Source organism: Cololabis saira, chromosome 12 (assembly GCF_033807715.1).
Source record: "Cololabis saira isolate AMF1-May2022 chromosome 12, fColSai1.1, whole genome shotgun sequence".
In the NCBI taxonomy this organism is placed as follows: Eukaryota; Metazoa; Chordata; class Actinopteri; order Beloniformes; family Belonidae; genus Cololabis; species Cololabis saira.
Window position 1 is genome coordinate 32,701,715 of NC_084598.1, and position 22,608 is coordinate 32,724,322.

Here is a 22,608-nt window from a genome sequence, read left to right on the forward strand (position 1 = left end):
GGCATGAAACAGGAGGTGGATGGTTCTGCCACACATGTATAAAAAAAATGTATTAAAAAATCACCCATTTGTCTTGTAAAAGTGAGATTCAAGGATCAGATCCCTTTCTCAAAGGCAACATTTTCATACATAGCAACATAGGGTCTAATAAGAACTTCATATTTTTCGAAATATTAAATCATAACCGACGGGCATAATTCTGCCATACTTTGTCATCTTCAAACTCCACAAAGATTGTTGAAGCGGAGCTCATCAAATCCGTTGGTGTTTTTGTAGTAATATAGCCGTATATCTTGGAATTATTCATGTTTTTTTTCATATTTTTTCAATGAAAAGTTGATTTTTGATGAATTTTTTTAACCATTATACAAGGATTTGCTGTTTGCAATCAGTAGAGAGAAGCAGAGGCGGACATAGCATTTTTGGGGCCCAGACTGTCTATGGCTGTAACGCAGTCACAACATGGTAAATAATCACCATGTTGACCAAAGAAAAACCTGTAAATGTTTATTAACTTGCTTATTGATTTTCATGCTTATAATTGACCGAAATAATGATTAACTAACTAACAGTCATACATAGTTTAATCTGCCCCAAATTTGCTGGATATGTTTGCAGTCCAACTCTGAACACGTCTGGAGTGTAATATTCAGGAAATGTTTTAGTGCCACCTGTTGGCATCAAGAAACATGCTTTGTATTACATTTTGCATAGTCTTAGAGACTTCAGATTTTCCGTGTGTGATCAGAGTTGTGCCCCTTACCCGAAGAGATCCATATGCTCATATTTGATCATGTTCATAGCGCCACTTTGTTGTGAAAGGAAGAAGCTACTGTAATTATTACGTGTGCCCTACTTTTCAAAATGATGAGATATGTAAAACTCTGAGAAAATACTAACGGTTGATGAAGCCTCACAGAAATAATGGTGAGTGTCCATTTAATGGGAAAAGCTAGCAAAGTGAGTCAGTATTGAAGGTGACTTTACACTGTTGACATTTGAAATAACTGAGTTTTTTAAATTATTCATATGTCACCATGAGAATGTGGACACCTTAAACTTGAACACATTAAGATTTAAGAAAATATGATGAAAATTAAGAAATATAAGGTAGGAATTTGATGTATTTGCAGCAGTTAACCCAACTCCTAGTTAAGAAAGACAAAATAGTGTTGACGATGTTTCTAATTACATCAGTTGATCTGTGAAACGGTCAATTACCCCTTAACTACAGGGTGGACAGCAGTTTCAGGGACACTGACAAAATGTTAAAAATTATTACAAAAATACAATATAGTTGATCAAAGTTACACTTTTTATTGAAGAACATGTGAAGAAAAATAAGGAAATATAAAAGGTATATATATATATATATATCGACCTATAGCCTTAGCCAGTATTTTATCCAAAATCCTGGAGAGGACCTTACTGAATAGGCTGGAACGGTTTGTCCTGACATCTGATAACCAGTTTGGTTTCAAACCTAGACATGGGACCGATATGTGTATTTTTGCTCTAAAGGAGATTTTAGGTCTGTATAACAGGCATAATTCCACAATGTTTCTGTGTTTTATTGATGCCTCTAAAGCTTTTGATCGTGTAAATCATGAAAAATGGTTTTATAAATTGCACAGCAGAGGTGTTCCCAAGTATCTTATAAGGATTCTGGTTTTTTGGTATGCTCATCAGGCAATGCATATAAAGTGGGGTAACTTTATGTCTGCTCCGTTTGGAATATGCAATGGAGTTAGACAGGGTAGCATTTTGTCTCCATTTTTATTTAATATTTATATGGATGAATTATCAAAGCTGCTCAGTGGTTGTGGTACAGGCTGCGTGGTTGGTAACACCATCATCAACCACCTGATGTACGCTGATGATTTAGTTATTTTTTCACCATGTAGTGCTGGTCTTCAACAGCTACTGAGGGTCTGCTCACAATATGGCCTCGACTTTGACATTCTCTACAATGCAAAGAAAAGCAACATAATGATCCTCAGGACCAAAGAGGACAGCAAACTGTCATTTCCTGACTTCTTTTTGTCTGGCACTGTCCTCAAAGTGTGCAATGAGATTAAATACTTGGGACACTACATTAATGACGACCTGTCCGATGATGGGGACATTTATAGATAGTGTTGTGCATTGTATGCGCAAGCGAACACACTTATACGCAAATTTGGTGTGTGCTCTGTACCTGTGAAGGCTGCACTTTTTAGAGCCTATTGTACCCCCATGTATACTGCTCACTTGTGGCGTCACTATAAAAAGAACAGTATGCAGAAACTTTATGTAGCCTATAATGATGGGATGAGGCTGTTGCTCAAGGTGCCACGCTGGAGCGGTGCAAGTCAGCTGTTTGTCAGTGTCGGTGTGCCTACCTGCACTGCTGTACTCCATAACCTTATGCATAGAATGCATAGATGTATGTGCAGGTTGTCGGACTCTGTTAACAATATAATTGTCACACTGACCAACCCTGCACAGAGCTCAGTCAGGTTCTTCTCCAAAATCTGGAATCATTGGCATCTCAGCCTTTATGTAAATGTGATGTGATATGTGATTACTGTGGATTTTATCCTTATTTCTTGTACCCTTTGTCTGTTGTGCTATGCACCTTGTGTCCTTAATAAAGCTTATTATATATATATATATATATATATATATATATATATATATATATATATATATATATATATATATATATATATATATATATATATATACATACATACACATAAAATGAATGTATGCTAAATTTAAGTTTCCTGGATGAGTGCAATCGCTCTAAATACTTGTTTATAGAGTTTTTAACGAAATATTTTCCATATTTTATTTATTTGTGTTCTTTTTACATTTTTTTCATTTATAAATAACATTTTATGATACATTTACCACTGTAACCGTGGGTTGATTCCGTGTGGTCGTTTATTTGAAAACGCCTCATAAAACAACCACGACATGAGCGTTGGTTTCTTTTACGAGGCGTACGTGAAGGCAGCATTAGTAGTGACGTAACGCATGGGCGTGTTGTCATGGGTATGAGCTGCAAAACCTCTCAGTCCTGTCAATACTTATTTATAACAAAACAAGTCATGTCAGCGCTCGCACGCCACAGCAATGTGGGATTTAATCTCCCTACAAAGTAGATATCCTTAACGAAGACCAGGTAAGTGACTGCGCCATGGCAGAAGTTGTTTCTGGACCAGCACAGGGTGGATAAACACTAGTTAGCTTGCTAGCCACGACGTGAGACAAGCGACTGCTGCATCCTTAAAAAGTCACATTGTTGTTCACTATTTGGGCGTTTTATGATCGGAAACAGCTCGTGGAGGAATATCTGTGCATTTGCATGACATGTTCCTCCCAAAATGGTTATTTCTCTCGAAAGCTGAGCTGTGGAAATGGCTCATGAGCTCAGCAACGACATGTGGTGGTGAACTGATTTCTAATGTTAAATTTAGAAACCGACATCAGCCCTATAAATAGAAATTGATTAGTTTTCCCCCCTGGGTCTTTATTTATTTATTTATTTTTGTTTTGCCAGTGGATTCGTCCAAGCTTTCTGCGTCTCAGGGCTGCTTACAGTTTACAAAACAATGGCAAAGGTGTCACTTCTGGATTAGTGTTACCTGTCAGCACGTTTCACATCATGTCACCTGACTTATTCATATAATCAGAATACACAATGCAGAATACAAAATCAGAATCAGGTTTGTTGGCCAGGTCAGGTCAAACAAGACAGGCAATTTGACTCGGGTTATTTCGGTCACTGTACAGTAAATAGACAAATGACAGTTCTTATTAACATATATACAATTTTTGTTTTAAGTGAAAGGTGCAGCAGTATGAAGTAGACATGGTTATTGAAAGGTGCATTGTTACAACATATGATTGTGGTTTATTGTTATTATTATTATTATTGCACAGTGATTGATTACTCTGAGACTCTATGAGTGATGAGAGTTCATCAGAGCAACAGCTTGGGGGAAGAAACTGTCTCTGTGTCTGGAGGTTTTGGCGTAAAGTGCTCTGTAAGGTGCATATGTGAATGTGCACAAGAAAATGTCTCAGCATCCTCAAGTATTTACTTCTATAAGGTCAGTCGGGTGTTTTGCTGGCTTGCTTCTTATAGGAACTGGGGAACCATCCTTTCCAATCACATTGCCAAATTAAAGCTGTAAGCAGCGTTGCCCGGGCCCTCTCACCTATGGCTACTACTACCACCACATTCTTGGTCAATAATATCATTATAAAGTAGCTTTTGTGTTCCTATCAAAGTCAACCATTCATCATGAACATTGGAAATAACATAATTCAGAGGTTGTGATATAAATGACCAAACATTTACACACAAGAGTGCAATGACAAGTCTCTTGACATGGATTTCCACCATTTTATACAATTTTCTTTCATTCGGTGTATCTAATTTTGGCATGTCCCTCATGCTGCTCCGCTAACTTCAGTGAAGGCAAAAAGTGGTTAATTAGTGGTTAAAAAGTGGTTATTATTATTATTATTATTATTATTGCACAGTGATTGATTACTCTGAGACTCTATGAGTGATGAGAGTTCATCAGAGCAACAGCTTGGGGGAAGAAACTGTCTCTTTGTCTGGAGGCTTTGGCGTACAGTGCTCTGTATTAATAATAATAATAATAATAATAATAATAATAAATAATATGCATCAGCATAAATTAAATGAACCCTGGTTGAGCTTGGGGCCCTTGGGCTTGAATATGTAAACTGGCATGTGTAGGGACATTATATATTTGAGCCTTTTTTACCCTTTACAGTTGTAGTTCATGCTGGTAATGGCGGTAATGGTGGCTGACACAGACACAGGAGCTGCAGATGATCATTTGGGATGTTCATTAGCCATATCATCTGTTCACTTCAGTTCAATAACATATTCTTCAAAGAGTCATCATAGAGGGCTATTGCTGTGGGCAGGAAGCGGCTCTTGCAGCGGATGTGAAGAAGCCTCTAACTGAAGACAGTTGTTGAGTTGCGGCCTAGTAAAGCGGATGCTGAGGCTCATCCATTACATTTTTGATTTTGTGAAGAATCCTTTACACAATCAGCTCCAGAACAGTCTCCAGAACAGAGTCAGCCTTCTTTAACAGTTTTTCCAGTTTTTTAAAAAGTCACTGCTTCAGATAACTACAGATGAGATTGCCCTCTCTACGACAAACACATAGAAGAAGAACAGCATCTTGCTGCAAACACTGAAGGGCCTAGGCTTCTGTAAACACCCTTGTTGCATGTACCGTTGTGCTTTTCCTAAAACATGTACTAAATTGCTTACGACTGAAATGCTTTATTGTTTTCATCACAGAAATTAACATTTTTAGAGAAACGGAGGCGTTCAATTGATTGCATTTGATTAAAACAAATTGGAAAAGTATGAAGGGGGTTGGGGGTAGACATAGTTTTGTTGTTTCAAGTTTAAGTCTAATCTGTGTAATAATTGCCTATAATAGTCTGGTATCCATCAATCTTGCATCATTTCTTGAAACCTGACGGCCTGCTGGACTGACATCAAAACTGGAATCTTGACAACATGGCTGCCACCATTATACTTTTCAAGAGAGCTAGTTTAGTTAACTTCAGACAAAAAAAATAGTCATAATGAAGGTGCTGAAAGAAAGATTCTTGCCTGAAAAATATGTAGTTTGGTATTACTCCCGGGCGTCTTAGTCTGACCAAGGTAACATGAGCACACCCACAAACTGGGATGTGTGAATTGTTTTTCCTTTAGCTCCATCTTTAAGACTTGTTGTCCTTTTTTTGGCGTTTTAAAGCCTAAACAATATTTGAATTTTTTTTCCTAAAACCTAAGATTTTTTTTGCAAAACAGTGAATTGTCACTGTTCAACAGTTCAATAAAATTTTTATAGTTTCTCTTAACAAGCTATGAATAAAATAGCTAAAAACCGATAAGTTCAGTCTTGAACTTTTAATGTAAATAGTTCATTTTTCGCTGATATTCAGCTGTCCATTGATGCATTTATCATATCCGCTTCTTCCTACTCAGGGTTATGCAGGTCTGCATCTAGCCTGATATTTATCAATATACATGTTAAAAAAAAATGACCACAAGACTAAAAGCGTGTTATTATCACTCCAGTCTGAAGGGAAGATACATACACTTGCTGCATCCAGTGTTGATGGGTTAAATGGCCTGACTCACTCCTGTTGCCTCTGACTGCATAGTCGCCAGTAGGGCTGCACAATATATTGAGAATTTATCATCATTGCAATATCCATCCATCATCTATACCCACTTATGTAGGGTCACAGGGATCTGCGGGGTCTGCAGGTCACCAGTCCATCACAGGGCCACATATAGACAAATAACCTTGCAACTCTCACTCCTATGTGAAGGTTTAAATCATCAGTTAACCTAACGCACTTGTTGTTTGGAAAACACCACACAAATATGGGGAGAACATGCAAACTTCACAACAGAATGACTCCTGCTGGGAGTCGAACAGGGAACTTTTTTACTGTGAGGCAACAATACATGCGCAATATCATAAAAACAAAATATCACGATAAATGGTGGTCTGTTATTTTCCAAATCCCATGCTTTACTCTCTAAATCTTAAAGATATATTTGACCATTCAGATGAAACTTCCCTGCCCAAGATACCAATTTAGATGCTTAGGTACATGGAGTGTGTACTTACATATCATATACTGTAAACATTACAATTTTTTAACAATAATATCACCATTCTTTTGTTTTCCTAATATCGTACAGCCCTAGTTACCACCGTTATGGGGATAAACAACGCTTTAGAAGTCTAAGGTGGTTTCTCTTGGAGTCTGAAGCTTTCGTCTGAAAATGTAGTTATTATCCTTTTGTGTTGGAAGTGAATCACAAACAGTTCGTTGATTATGTTTATGGAGTTTCAGTAGGATCTTTTTTTTTTAATTTGTGATGGTAAATTGAAGCATGAACCCTACAAGTGCAAAGCGACAAACCCCTTGATTCGGCTTTTAATTGTGTCAGAAATAATCAGAACTAAGCTTCAACTGTTTGAAATTGCTTTCTTTCCGAGGATGGATGGATGGATGGATGGATGGATGGATGGATGGATGGATGAATGGATGAATGGATGGATGGATGGATGAATGAATGGATGGATGGATGGATGGATCGATGGGCTCATTGTTGGAGAAAGAAAAAGAAACGGCGCTGGTGTTGACCAGAGCCAGGTAACATGGTTGGAACGGCTGACAGCGTCTCTGGTTCCTTTGAGAATATTTTGCGTTCATGGCAACAGATGAAGTCAGGAAAGATTAGAAAAGCCTCCAGCAGAACCAGCAGGTCCACATTTATAAATCTGCGAGGGAAAGGATAAAATAATACATAAATGGTGTGGGTTTTAACTGAGCAGGGACTCAAATAGAACAGTATTTGACTCACAAATTTGATTCTGCAGAGCTAAATATGGTTCCTGCTCCCTTTAGTCTTTTGGAAATAGAAGACAGATCCAATTAAAGCTTTGTTAAACTGGAATCTGTTTTTTTGATCCCACATCTTACAACTCTGTCCCAACTTTGAATATTGTACATTTTATCCTTTAACAACCCCGGCTTTTATCTGCCTTTGCGCTGTGGTGACTGACATTTGAAATGTTTGAGCGTATGTCGCTGTGTCTGTATCAGTGAGAAGAGGAATTGTGTGAATGAATGCCTCCTTTCATGTATACAAGTCCAAATACATGGACAGCAAAGGCTTTGTGGACTGGATGGGAGGGGGGTGTGATAAACTTCTCTATAAGCTTGTGACTCAACCTCTTTCTAAGCGTTGGTTCATTCATTGACAGTTCATGTCCATTCATGTCTTTTTTTCTTTTCTTTTTTTCCATTTCCCATATCAGCCGTGTGCCATTTCGGCTTGTTTCTGGAACCATATTGTTGACATCTCCCCCAGCTGTAGCTGTAGAGGCTCGGGGAGGACAGGGAAGTGGATCCGTCTTATCTGTGTCCCCCGCGTTGGAGCCGGGGGAGACTGCAGGCTGCACGAGCCAGTTTGCAGCTGAAAATGAGGACTTTGGCAGGTGTCCATTCATCTTCTCCAGCCCCACCCCTTTTTTTTTACTCCAATGCAACCCCCCACCTTGTCCACCTCTACAAAAAAACAAACCCATCCAAACCCTGCCCCCTGAAATGCATGCCCCCCTTCCCCCGTCCTCTGCTTGTCCCTCATTGGCAGGAGCGAGAATGGTCTCCCCGAGGGCTACGAGACGGAGAGAGGGGCTGTACATCCTTATGCGGAGATAGATGCGCATGTGTTTGTACATATTGGTCGTTAAAGACGGTGTGTTTGTTTCACACGCGTGTAGCCGATGATCTCCACCCCCCCAGTGATGGAATATTGCAGTGGAGGCGACCCAGACTGAACCGAAGCCCGCTGCCTTGGTTTTGATGCAAAAGCAAGGGAGCATCACGCTGAACGCAGAGCTGGTCGGGCAGCCACTCTCCCTGCCTGTCCTCCTCTCTCTCCCCTCCTCCTCCTCCTCCTCCGCCACGCTGGTAATCCTTGCTGACACAACGCACAAAGGACTAAATGCCGGCTGCATCCTCTAGCAACAAGGCAGCCGTCTTTCTTCCTCTTGATCCTCTATCGTCCGCTGGCTGACCTGTAAATCAGGATGCTGCTTCAGTAACACTGGCAAGTGTATATCACATCCCTGGAATGCCGGCCTCGCGGTCCTACTCCTCCTCCCCCCGTATCTCCTCCTCCTCCTCATCCTCCTCCTCCTCCTCCTCCTTGGCTGGTTCATTCAGAGGAAGCATCACCACCAGGTTTCAGCCGTGAAGAGGCATTTTTTGTTATTTATTTTTTATTTCTATTTTTATTTTTCTGTTAAATCTTGCTCGGAGCGGAGGGGACCATTTGTAGCTTATTTTTCTTCCTTCATCTGATGCATCAATGTAGAAGGAGGTCTGATCGGCTTCTTTTCCCCTCCTGTTGTTGTCGATCTCTGTTCATTCAGCTCCACATCACTGTGCCGACAGGTAAACCGGGTTATCTATTACCAGATGCAGACGCAGTTTTGTACATGTGTGTAATTTTAGCGTGTCTTTGATATGTTCGTTAATGCTGTTATTATTTTATTTTTGATAGAGCTGTAGATGTTTTCTGCAGTTTGAATCTTTTCAAAACAAACAACAGCAACATTTCAGAGAGACGATGAGACGAAACATTGTCCTCCGTGATGAAAAATAAACGTTACTACTAACATTTTCATCAGACCATCGCTGCAGATTTGACAGTTTTCTTATGATGATGAAGTGCTGTGAATGCGTGCAGTTGGTACAGATCTAGGCTTATGCTACCACTAATGTGCCACATGCCAGTGCAGAGTGTAATAAAGCTAGAAGACGTGCCAAGATATCGCTTTACCTTTACTGTCCTCGTTTGTGTAACGGACCTGTGATGGTCGAACAGATGAGCCCGACCCTGCAGACCCGCATCGTGGTACTCGCTTCGGGATGGCAAAGTTGAGCTGGCAGATTTTCATTTCTGTGTGGGCATTGTTGCTACTCAATTAGCACCTAGCGTTGAGTTATGTGGTTTCATTACAAGAGGTTGCTGTCACAACACTAAATGACCTAGATAAGACTAAGCATTTTATGTTTTGGGGGAAGTCTGTGCAACATGAATACAATAACAGCATTTATTTACTTTAAAGTGGATGGGGGGGGGGGGGTACTCTAGTGGTTACATGGGTGGGCTTGGGTCTGGAGGACCCAGAATGGCGACCAAGATGAACCACCTTGGGCCCCTGAGCAAGGCCCTTAACCCTAATTGCTCCATGGCGTGTGTCTCTGATGTAAGTCGCTTTGGATAAAAGCGTCTGCTAAATGACAGTAGTAGTAGTAGTAGGATAATGTGGGATTTTTAAAACAGCAAGAAGGTTCCTGGTTCAACTCCCGGGCCTTCTGGCTTCCTCCAAACACATGAATGTTAGCTGATGATTGTGAATTGCCCATCGATGTAGGCCTGTGTTAAAAAAATCGATTTTCTGATTCTAAATCGATTCTCATATTAATTCCTAAAAATCGATTTGTATGTCTAAAGATCGATTTTTTTAATTTTTTTTTTATTACATTTTTTTTTTTTTTCTCCATCATTACATTTTTGCCTGGTGAACTTTAATCCCAGTAGTCCCAGTAGTTTTGAAAACTCCTGAACTAAATGAACTTTTCTTTAGAGAAAATGCTGGACATTTCAGCTTAAATTTCTAAATGTTATATTAGTTCAATGAAGTTCATATTATCTATATTTACTATAGCTTGTTTGGTTTCTCTGTTATCGGACACGGTTTGTCATGAAACACCTGAAAAATGCTGGGTGCTTCATGGCTAGGTGTGTGTCTGGTGACACAATAAATCAGACAAGCTAAAATAATTTGTTTACTGCTTGAGCTGTTGCAATTTCTTTCTTTTTTTGCACTTTAAATGGATATTGAAATGCCTATTTGAGTTATTTATTTCTTAGTTATTTCACAATAATTATTGTGAAATTATTATTTCATTTATTTTACAGTCATATAATCCAGGCAACACTAACCCAAATCAATATCGAATCGGATCGGATCGGATCGAATCGAATCAAATGGTGATAATCGATTCTGAATCTTAAGAATCGGAATCGAATCGGTTCTTGACATTTGAATCGATCCCCAGCTCTACATCGATGTGAGTGTAGCATGTATGATGGTTGTTTGTGTACGTGTGGCCCTGTGATGGACTGGCGACCCGTCCAGGATGTACCTCTGCGTTTTGCCTGTAAAGAGCTGCAATACCGGTAGGCTCCAGCAGACGCCCGTGACCCCGTATAGGGTTAAGCGAGTATAGAAAATAAATGAATGCTCTCATTTGAGTCACAGACTTCACAGAGTGACATGTAGTGGGGAGTCTCATCTGTACAAATACCCAAAGAAACAAAACAGAGCTGAATCTGCAAATAATTTACCACCCCAACTCCAACACATGCCTGATTTAGTCCTTATCAAGTAAGCAACCTCTTTCGGCTCTCCTCTTTGTAAGGGTGGCCACAGCGGATCATCCTGTTTCCTGTATTGATTTGTAGGTTGGACACCCATCCTGACACAACCCTCCCCATTTGTCCAAGCTCAGAACCAGCACCTGGAGTGACTGGGGCATCCGGGGTTCAGTGTTCTGCCCAGGGACACTTTGGCCTGTCATGGAGTGGGGATCGATACTGCGACCTTCCAGTCAGCAGCTGACTACCTACAACTCCAGGGTCACTGCTCTGGAAGCCGTTGATTTTGAGTGTTTATTTTTATACCAACCAATGTATGAAAGTAGGGGAGCACGTTTTGTTCATGAACTCTTTATTTATCTAACTCTGCCAGTAGGGTGTTATTTCTCTTTCTAGTAATCTTTGCATATATTTACAAAGTTAGCGAGTAGTTGTGCAAGTTGGCATGGTGAGTCATGATTTGCAGTAGCTAAATGTAGTTCAAGTGTCAAGCACAGAATTAATTTAAGTAGCAGCATTTGGTTGGTATTTAATTAAATCATGAGAGCAATGGCTCTAGTGGTTATGTGAAAAATTAATGATTACTGTATATTCAAATGAATTGTTCCAGGATTGAAGTACACGATCTAGATGAGGGTTGGTCAATTTGTTTCTGTTGAAATTGGTGCAAACTGAAAACAAATAGCGATATGTGACTCAGTGTTGACTCTCTACTTCACGCCTACCTCGGTGTCGAGAGTCTGATTAAGTGTTTTTGAACTTAAAAACTCCTCACAAGAGATTAGCCTTTAACACAAAAATGATGAAAGCTTCTCCTGGTTTGCCTGACAATAGCTGTTTGCATGTGAGGTAACGTATTCACCCGAAACACAGTCCTATAGGGACAACACTCCACCTTTTGTTTGCTTTAGGCAGCCAGCATGTTTTTAAACCCAGATAAGCATCAGGCCCGTACAGTCCTTGACTAACATCTGTCAGACAGAGAAATGACCAGAACGGGGGTAAAAACCCCCCAATATGTTCTAAAGCAGAGATCAAAGTTCACAGCTAATCAAATACTGAGATTATGCAAGAAAGGTCCCCTGATAGGGAGGTGACTGCGTTAAAGCCATGGTGATGTTAGATCAGTGTGTTGGACATTTGGGATAACAGGGGAGCGTAGACTGGACCACAGCTACTGGAACCATGTTTAAAAGTGGACTGAAGATCATGGGGAGTGAGTATAATAATCCATATTATATTTAACTCAAATGTTTTTTATTCTTTAGGGGTAATTTGATGTTTTCGGATGTGTGTAAAAGACATTTACCTGTTTTTGTGTGTCCATTACACGTGGCTTTTAGTGGCACTGGCTAAACTTTCAAAATGATTCTTCTGGGTATTTTTTCCAGTAGCTTCATGGATGTTGAATGTGATCTGTTGGCACTAAAAACTATTATATGTATACGGATAACAGCACTGATCTAGTTTGGCAGAAGTAGGGGAATAAAGGCCACCTACGCTGGAGAAACTTTAGTATTTGTATTTTTCACTCTAGATTTTTATAGATTTTTTTTTTCTTGTGTCCTGAAAGACTAACGAATGTATTCAGCTTGAGCCAGTTTTAATTGGCTTTTTATCTTTTTTTTTAATACTAACAGCAAAGGCAAGCAGGCTCTTATAATCGAAAACAGGACTGAGGATATAAGCCAGTTAAAAGGTTTCAAAGGACAACCAGCTAGGTCTTTACTGTTTTACAAATATGTAAAACATATGAAATGCCTCTGGATCTGCCCATTATAATAATATTAGTTTTTATTTGTTTATTTTGTTAAGCTGCTTAGTGACCAAAATTGATTTTTTTTCCTTTGGCTAGAAAAGATTTCTGGGTAAGTTTTATCCACTAAACCCTACTGTAAGTCTGTGCACATATGTTTTTTCATCTCATCATCTTGTGCATCTGAAATGTTTTTGATCTCTGGCTTAGTTCCTTTTCAGCACAATTATGTTGATTCTGAACCATTTATATGTCCGTTGATAGTCTTTAAGCTGTGCTCCAACAGACCCATTATGTCACTTGGTTTCTTGGAAATCCTTATCTAGAGGGCCAGTTTCAGCCCCAAAGCTGCGCTTGTGTGGCCCGACGCTTCGCAGTTTTGATTGCCATTTGGTTACATTTTAGGGGGGAAGCAGTGACCATCTTCACACTACAGAAATAAATGTCTTTAAAGCCAAAATTGTAAAGTGAGAGAGTCTGATATTTGCGGCTCAGTGACTTTCAGGTAGTTGTGTAATAATACAGGACTGTCTCAGAAAATTAGAATATTGTGATAAAGTCCTTTATTTTCTGTAATGCAAAAATGTCATACATTCTGTATTCTTTACAAATCAACTGAAATATTGCAAGCCTTTTATTATTTTAATATTGCTGATCATGGCTTACAGTTTAAGAAAACTCAAATATCCTCCAATATATTATGCAAATAATATTTTGGGAATCTTAATCTTAAACTGTAAACCATAATCAGCAATATTAAAATATTAAAAGGCGTGCAATATTTCAGTTGATTTGTAATGAATCCAGAATGTATGACATTTTTGTTTTTGTAATTGCATTACAGAAAATAAAGAACTTTATCACAATATTCTTATTTTCTGAGACAGTCCTGTATATTATTTCAACACATAACAGGTTAAATTGTACCTGTGGAATAATAACACTACTTTTTCTTAAAAAAGACTTCCAAGTTCTGTATTGAGCATTCCTGTTTTGTATTAAGTACATATTTGTGCTGAGCAGGTTTTCCAAAGCGCATTTGTTAGTAGTAAAACGTGCATGTGCGTTGTTGCCAGACGATTGCTTGTCGTTGTTTGTGTGAAGGCGGTGGACGTGTATGACGGAAGCCGACCCATCTGTTATTGCAGGCAGAGAGCTGTAATCCTGCCCGTCTTAGCCTCGTGTTGCAGATTGGCAGTGACATTTCAGCAACACAGGTGGCCTTGGTCGTCTCACATACACAAACAGAAACAGGCGCACACAAGCGAAAACAGAAACATTAAAAAATGAAGAATGAACCCCTTTTAGATCCAACTTCTGGAGCGACGGAGCTCCTGCAGCAGCTGCACCTGTTGGGTCTCCAAAATACTCACTCACATGTAGAAATGCTTTAATATAGAAGGTAAAATATAATCTATAATTAGTCATTTAGTTACAGCCCCCCATGTCCATCATAAATAAAGCCTAGATTTTAAGAGATGGGTTGAGCCTAATGGGTATTGCGACATTTACCTCGCGGTTAATGGTGCAGTTTTATGATTTACTCAGGCTTTTATTTATTTAATATTTTTTTTACAGTTGCTTATTGTGAAAGATTTTCTGTCTGCCAGCTTTAATAATAGCTTATAGTTGGAAAAATATGTCTTTTTGAATCTAATACTGTGTATTGACTTTTTTTTTTGCGTATTCATTGGTAAATTGAAGTTTTTGGAGAAACGTTGTCTCGGTCATAAATGGTTATTGTGAAAAATGGCCATGTTGTGCAGATAGTCATCCGGTGAGTGCCCCATGTTGTGTCTACTTGTCAGCACTGGTGTATTTGGTATTGATAAGATATCAGCGTTCACACTGCTGGAACATGCAGCGAGGTGGTGCAGAGTGAGTGAGGGGGAGGATGTGTGTGTGGGTTAGAAGTTGGAGTTTGGTGTCCACAGCAAGTTCCCTAACCAGGATTATTTACAGCTTGTGATTTTAAATGATTGAATAAAAAGGATTATCCCTAGATTAAAATGTTGAGTCTTGTGGATGAAGAAGAGCTGATTCATGATTTGTTTTAGCCGTCTGTTCCCGTGTAAACTCAGGGAGCCTCTTGTAAGCCGCTACCGGCCTCAACGGCTCCTCTGTGTTCGTGTAGTATAATACTAGTACTTTAGTACTTAAAGGAGGCAGTGCTGTCGTTTTTGGACAGAAAGTTGGTTCTAAGTGCTCTGCTTTCTCCTGCTTTGATCTCCTACATCCCATATAATTTTCAAGCCTGAGCAGATGCCATTAATACCGGCATGACCTTGTAATCTTGATAAGCATGCAACTCGGCTGCCTTCAGACATCTGTCTGCCTTGTTACTCTGACGTCCCTGGCTAAAATATTAGTCTGCTGGGGATAACATAGAAAAACAAAGACTTACAAAGTGGAGGGTATGTTGGATAAGCTTGCAGATGTTTTCGTAGAGATAGTGGACTTTCTTTTTCTTTTTTTAATGTTGAAAGTTTCCTGTCTGACATTTATTTATAGGTCATTTTCCATGTTCTCTGTTAACAGAATCCGCTCTTATTTCCCCGTATGATTGAACTAAAGGTTAACTGAGAATGGGTGATGGGTTAATCTGCTCGAGGACTGTAGTCAGATACGATCATGAGATAGTGCGGTCATGTGACTTTCACCTCCTCCTCTCTCTGTCCTTGCTTTGTTTTGGTTTTACATAAACAAATGTGTAGTATTTGATTCCGGTTTATTAATCCAACACCAGCAGCGGTCTGATAAATACTAATAGACCTTAAATTCAGAGCTGCTTCCTCCGACCCGTCTGCCGTCTGCCACAATCTACAGTCTGAAACGTCTCGTTACAAAGATTTGGATCATGCTGCGAGCAGGGCTGCTGGAATAGTCTTGTCAACGCTTGCAAACATGTAAAGAATGTGTTCACAGCTGATCTCATGTGCAGGGATTCTTACACGTCTGCCCTGTGCATCGTGTCACTGCCCAGAACGACTGTGATTGGTCCCAGGAATACTTTATACTTCCTTTCTTCTAAATTAGGGGGGAACCCATTGTTCAAACAGACCATCGTCTTTTGTGAAACAACATTTCAGATGCTGGAAAGCAGAAGTCTGTCGATATGTCCACCAAGCGTAACCAAAACTTTAACTTTGTTCCTCTCAATGACAACACAAAAAAACATTTCAATTGTTGTTTTTTTTTCTTTTGGAGGTTAACATTCAACATAATATATATGTGTCATATAAACAGACACATTACCGCATGAAAAAACTAGGATTGTTTCACACGAAATCTTTTTGTGTTGGTGGAGATATAACAAAAAATAATCTATTATTTGAAAAAAAAAACCATTTGTCACATCTGATTAATGAGTGTAGTTAGATGATCATGCACTTCAGCAAAAGTTTCTTTCTATACTGCTGACTCAAGAGTCCAGATATTGTAAACGGTGCTTCCTTTCAGTATTAGTTCCCGTCTCCGGCACCAGGCAGCATTCATTAAAACCTCTGGTGCAACGGGTCGCGGGTGGGAATTGGGAGTACTTTGACTTCTGTCCTTGATTCAAGGTTTTTGGTTCAGTGCAGTAGGGCAACACATATTGACACATATTGACAGAGATTGAGTAAGTTTTCAGATTTTGTTTTGCCTTGCTAACATTGCAGTGAGTGATCTCTACTTTTGGATAATTTTTACCACGATTAAGGAGCACGAAGGTTATTTAATACAAGAAAAATAAGTTTACGTATTTTGAGACCCTTTGATAGCTAATATTATTTTAAGGTTGGTTTTTAGGGAAAGAATGAGGCCAGAGAGGCCAACGGACCTGTTAAGAATATAAGCACAAGTTTGTGTGTGCGTTTGTGTTAGGTCAGGGCATGATTAGCGCAGCGGGGCATGGCAGCCCAGTACAGCTGCTCTCTCCAGAAGTGTGCCATGACACATAACAAGGCCTGCAGTGAATGATCCACCAGCAAAGAGAAACTCTGCTCTGAGATTAATGAGACATATGGCATGCTGCTTTATGATTCACTCTCAGCCATTGACAGATGCGTGCAGATGGTGTGAAACGGCATACAGGTTGTGCTGTTCACTTGTTTAAGGATGGTGGACTGGGTCCAAAAGGGTTCACCTGTCTGTTACCGACGAGGCTACGTTGAATTGAACTTAGGGCTGGGCGATATGGACCAAAAGTCATATCTCCATATTTTCTAGCTGAATGGCGATACTCGATATATATCGATATTTTTTCTGTGACATAATTGGGGTTTCCCCCAAAGCATTATAGCATAGCATTTCTGTTAGCTTCATTTTTTCTGAGGCAAACCCTTAAAAAAACAGTTAGTTTTAATACAATGCCTCGTGCCAAATGTCACACAGGTTCCTTTATTAACAGAGATCTGCACAATATCAAAATGTATAAAACAAATGAAATAAAAATAAACTGCCTGCATATATAGAATAAAAATGCTTCTTGAATAAAATAAAACAAATATCCCTTTCCTGCATAACAATTAAATTAAAATACGCTGTGCAATTAATACAATGTAGACAGTAACAGGCAGACTTTTCCACTGAGGTTGACAGTTGTGCAAATAACAAAACATTTGTGCAAATCTCAAATAAAACATTCAAGTCAATTTGTCACAAAATAAGCTATATCAAAATCATTACTTTTTTTTTTTTTTTATCGATATAAACGATATTGTCTCGTACCATATCGCGTTTGAAAATATATCGATATATATTAAAATCTCGATATATATCTCCCAGCCCTGATTGAATGAATTCTTTTTTCTGTTTTATGGTGACTGCTGTATTTGTTTCAGCGATCTTTCGTTCTCTCGTGCTTTCAGTCACCCCTGACCTGTTCCCGGAAACCACCCTGGTGCCGTCGTTGCCGGCGATCTCGTCGGCCCGATCCGACTCTGCACCCCAGAAGCCCCGGAGGCGCCGGAGCAGGGGGGCGGACGGTGCCGCCAGACCCTGGCCGCTGGCCGCCGCCGGTAGGCCAGGCCCCAGCCGAGGCAGCATGGAGGTGGGCATGCGCGTGGTGCGCGGCCTGGACTGGAAGTGGGGGAACCAGGACGACTGCGAGGGGCACATAGGCACCGTGGTGGAGATCGGGCGGCAGGGCAGCACCACCACGCCGGACAAGACGGTGGTGGTTCAGTGGGACAGTGGCACGCGGACAAACTACCGCACCGGCTACCAGGGGGCCTACGACCTGCTGCTTTATGACAACGCTCAAATCGGTAAGCGGCCGTGTCGTACAGACACTCCCCAACTGGTTTTCATCCTGATGGATTTCGCCAGTTGTAGTTCTTCAAGTCACATTTGAAAAGTACTCTGGGATAGTTGCAAGTCATGGCTTGCTGAAAAAAAAATCCACATTTCTTTTAACGAGTTCCTCACGAGAAAATAGTGCAGAAGTAGGCTGTACTTCTGACCTGAGTTGAAGTTATTGTGCCAACTGAGCTGTTCAGCCCTGTAATTTTTAGCACATAATACAGGAGTGTCTCAGAAAATTAGAATATTGTGATAAAGTCCTTTATTTTCTGTAATGCAAAAATGTCATACATTCTGGATTCATTACAAATGAATTACAACTGAAATATTGCAAGCCTTTTATTATTTTAATATTGCTGATCATGGCTTACAGTTTAAGATTAAGATTCCCAGAATATTCTAATTTTTTGAGATAGGATATTGAGATTAGAATATTCTGGGAATCTTAATCTTAAACTGTAAGCCATGATCAGCAATATTAAAATAATAAAAGGCTTGCAATATTTCAGTTGTAATTCATTTGTAATGAATCCAGAATGTATGACATTTTTGTTTTTTTTAATTGCATTACAGACAATAAAGAACTTTATCACAATATTCTAATTTTCTGAGACAGTCCTGTATGTCAACTTATTGTTTTTACAGATTTGAAATGTATTTTTTTTTTTTTTTAAGTGAAAGATGTTATCAACAAGCTCATTGTTCACATATCCATTAGTTGGGAAGGTCAGGGTTGGGTGCTTTCTTACATTTCTGCACGTATTCGTCATTGGCCAGCCTCACAAAGCCCATTTTGAGAGGGTAGGCTGCAGTTAAGTCCGTCTCTTGTCATCAACTATGCAGCTTTTAACATTTTTTTTTACTTGAGTGACAAGCACACACATTAATGCAGGAGTCATTAGTATTTTGCTCCATTTAAAGCACCACTTTTCTGCCTCAATAACTTGCCTTTCGACTAATGGAGCAAAAGAAGATGAGAAATGATGAGGAGCCGAGGGGATGGGAGTATTTTTGCCGTGCTGTTTGTGCCTTAGTTCTTTGCCATCTTTTGAAAGTAGAGACTGTTATTAGTCACATCAGGAAGGACGTAACCTATACCTTGAATGCTGCCACCACTAAACCACTTTTAAAATAAAAATGCAAAGAAAAAAGAACAACCCTTCTCACTGCTTGGCCTCTTTCCTTCCAGGGGTGCGTCACTCCAATATCATCTGCGACAGCTGCAAGAAGCACGGAATCATGGGAATGCGATGGAAGTGCAAGGTGTGCTTCGACTACGACCTGTGCACCCAGTGTTACATGAACAACAAACATGACCTCAGCCACGCTTTCGAACGCTACGAGACAGCACATTCCCAGCCGTGAGTATCACCGCCGGCTCGCCAGCACAACAGATCCTCCTTTTCATTGTGATCACATTGTTGTTTTATGACGGCGTGTTCACGGCGCGCATACTGCTCCAGTCTGGGGAAAAAGAGTTTTTTTTCCTCTTATTTTTGCATCAGTGAATGATGTTAAACACACAGACCTCCAGGTTCAGTCAGAGATCAAGCCACACTTTTTTATTTTTTTTACAACTGCCAGTACATTCAGAAAAACATCAACTGATTAACAATGAACTTAGTTTAGTTTTGGAGATGTATAAACTACCTGTACATACATGTATACTTTTTACTGTGAAAGGGGACTGTTATGAAGAAAAAAACAATCAAACCTTTTATCAGTGCACCACTCAGACTAGCAGGTTCTGTGATGTCATAGTCCCAGATCAACATTATTGTCCTTATTTGTGGTGTTTTCACCAGAACATATCACAGACGTATCATTAAGACCTCAGGAAATTGTTTCTGCTTTTGAAATTATGTTACAAGTCATCATTGTTGGGTTATAGTAGCAACACACTAGAAGACTCTTAATTAATCTTTCTCTTTTTTCAATTAATTTTCCTCTCCTGATTTTTAAACTGGGACTGCAGCTTACATTATATTACATTATTTTTTTTACTGATTAAATCTGATTTTCTCATTTCATTCATCAATGAAATATGTTGAAACTGAACATTTCGCTTAGGCCAGAGTTATTTAAATTGATGATCTTCAAAATAAGAAATGAACCAATTTTGTTGGATATCACAAATTATGGAGTTACAGAAAAACCTTTTACATGGTCAAATTGAATATATCAACATGTACTAGACATGATATTTTAGTGAATGAGGATACCACTAAAACGAGTTTTTGAAGCGCAGCATTAGTTAGTTGGAGGTTACAGAAGGAACCCAAAAAGAGAACAACAATCTATCTAAAGGAGAACGTGATGTAGGTTGTATGATGCAGATTTGCTGCGTTTTGGACTGTCAAGGTTGAATTTATTACAGAAAAGACTGAAAAGGCAGCTTAGAATGAAATCTTTCAAATGGTGTCAGAAAACTAGCTTTGAGGTAATCATCTTAACTGCTCAGTGACCCAAAGGCATATTTAGCAGTTAAAAAAAGAAAAGGGTTGAAAAGTAAGAGATAAACGATTTTAAACTGCCTGGCAATGAGCCTTTACCCCAGATACCATTAAAGCCCCTCAGAGCGACATGACAAAAGGACTCTTGCAAATGTTGAAGAGCTTTAAAGCGTTGCAGAAACCAGCAGCTATCGGGCTAAGAGGGACTCTTCAGCTATAACTACATTTTCTAATGAAGGGTGCCCATTATCGTGTCTTGGACACATTAACTGTTTGCGTTATTTAACTAGTATTTTTCTTGTTTGTTTAGGAACCTTTTAAGAGTACAAAAAATTACTCACAATTAAGAAGAGACAGTCAGTTATTACATTTTTAATTTTTCTATTTTTTAGCCCGTGGCCATTGTTCTTCCTTGTTTTATTGTCGGTTGTCAGATATTTAGTAATTTAGTTCATGCCGTACGAGGAAACAGTGAAACCTTTTCTGTGGCACATCTGCCTCTTAGACAATTCAAGCATTGTTTTGTTTTTTGGGTTGTTGTTTTTTTTTTGCAGTGCAGAATTTTTAATAACTACTTAGTGAAATATGAAAATTTAAAAATTGCAATATACTAAAATATGAACAACATAAGAACAGTGGTCATTAACCTCTTAACATACACTACTAATAAATTATTCGTTCCACAGTTAATTTAACCCAAGGAGCAGATTTATTTTCCAGTGATCTTAACATTAATCATACGGTTCTGTTAATAAGTCCGTTTAGACAAATCACTTGGGGCGTAGTTGTTTATAAATGTTTAGTGAGCCGACTCCAAGTGTGGTACGTATGCAGATTTACTGGACTGAGTTCTTCCTTCAGAATCCACTCTTCTGCATCAGCTCACAATAACGGCCCAAACTGCTGCAGGCGCTGTCTGAATGTCAGCTGCGTGGCCTGCTCTTGTTTTAATGAGGTGATATGTATGACCCAGATTTCTCCCATAGTTTAGCCTGGTCCAGGTCCGGCTCAGTTCCATTTATTTTCCTGAGCCTGCTGTCCAACGAATGCTGCAAATACAGTAGGTGTCTGAGTGATGACTCAGTGCTGCTTTCAGTGCGACTCCATCATCAGGTCGAGGTGGGAAAGTGGCAGCGACCGAGCAAGAATGAGCCAAAAAGTAAACATCCTTAAAGATGTATAAATATCGGACAAAACGCTCTCAGCGTCGGCAAATTAGTTTCTTTTCTTTTTAGTGTGTAATTGAAATGCTTTGATTAAAGTAGCAACACTCCAAATGAGAACCTGATGATAACTTCCAATTTCCTTGACATATCTGTCCTTTTTTTTTTTTACTTCTCACCTCCCGCTTTTGATTTATGTGAGCTCATTCTCCTGAAAAATGACAAATGTTATCATTAAATTTTCATTAGGGGTTTTCATTAGTGCCCCCGCTAATACATGAGAGTATTTCTGCACCACAGGGCGTTTGAGGGTGACCGTACAGGTTCACACCAATTACAGATCCATGGTCATTTAGCTTTCTAATGATGGCTGGAAGTTGTAGGTAAAGGATCACAAGGGTCTGCTGAAGCTGATCCCAGCTCACTGCCGGGAAAAGGCAGGGGTACACCCTCCGCAGGTCACCAGTGGGTCATTTGAAAGGCCATTTACATTTACAGACCATCACACTCACTCCTGCGGGCAATTTAGGATCATCAATCAACGTAACATATATTTTATGGACTGTGGGGGGAAGCTGCAGTATCTGGAGGAAACATGGGGAAAACATGCAAATGCAACATCGTAAGACTCCTGCCAGAAGGAGTCGAACCGGGAACCTTCTTCCTGTGAGCCAACAGCACTAAACAATCATGTTAGATATCTGAGATTAAGTGTGAAATGGATGAGTTTTATTTAAATCTAAAAAAAAAAAAAAAAAAAAAAGCTGCAGTATCTTAAATCGCTTTGAAGTTTAAAAATAACTGGAAAGATGCTTTGCTTGCAGCACCTCTGAATTATTTGATCTCGCTGATAAAACTTTGGGTTTCTTCTTCATTACATTCTCCAGACTTTTATCTTGGCGAAAACAGCATTTTATATATTTAGTG

At 39.4% G+C, this 22,608-nt stretch overlaps 1 protein-coding gene across 3 annotated transcripts in view; it reads left to right on the plus strand.

Moving 5' to 3' along the window:
• Positions 1 to 3,019: 3,019 nt before the first annotated feature.
• The window catches only part of mib2 (MIB E3 ubiquitin protein ligase 2), a 50,753-nt gene continuing 31,164 nt past the window's right edge, over positions 3,020 to 22,608 (plus strand). Inside the window, exons 1-3 of one of the 3 annotated variants that reach the window (XM_061736653.1) lie at positions 3,020 to 3,169; positions 17,633 to 18,031; positions 19,255 to 19,426. In XM_061736653.1, coding sequence (XP_061592637.1) covers positions 17,809 to 18,031; positions 19,255 to 19,426 — 395 coding nt within the window. In that variant the 5' untranslated portion in view covers positions 3,020 to 3,169; positions 17,633 to 17,808. Of the gene's footprint in view, positions 3,170 to 8,349; positions 9,034 to 12,153; positions 12,243 to 17,632; positions 18,032 to 19,254; positions 19,427 to 22,608 lie in introns of those variants that run through there. The other 2 variants (XM_061736651.1, XM_061736652.1) reach the window with 2 other exon arrangements.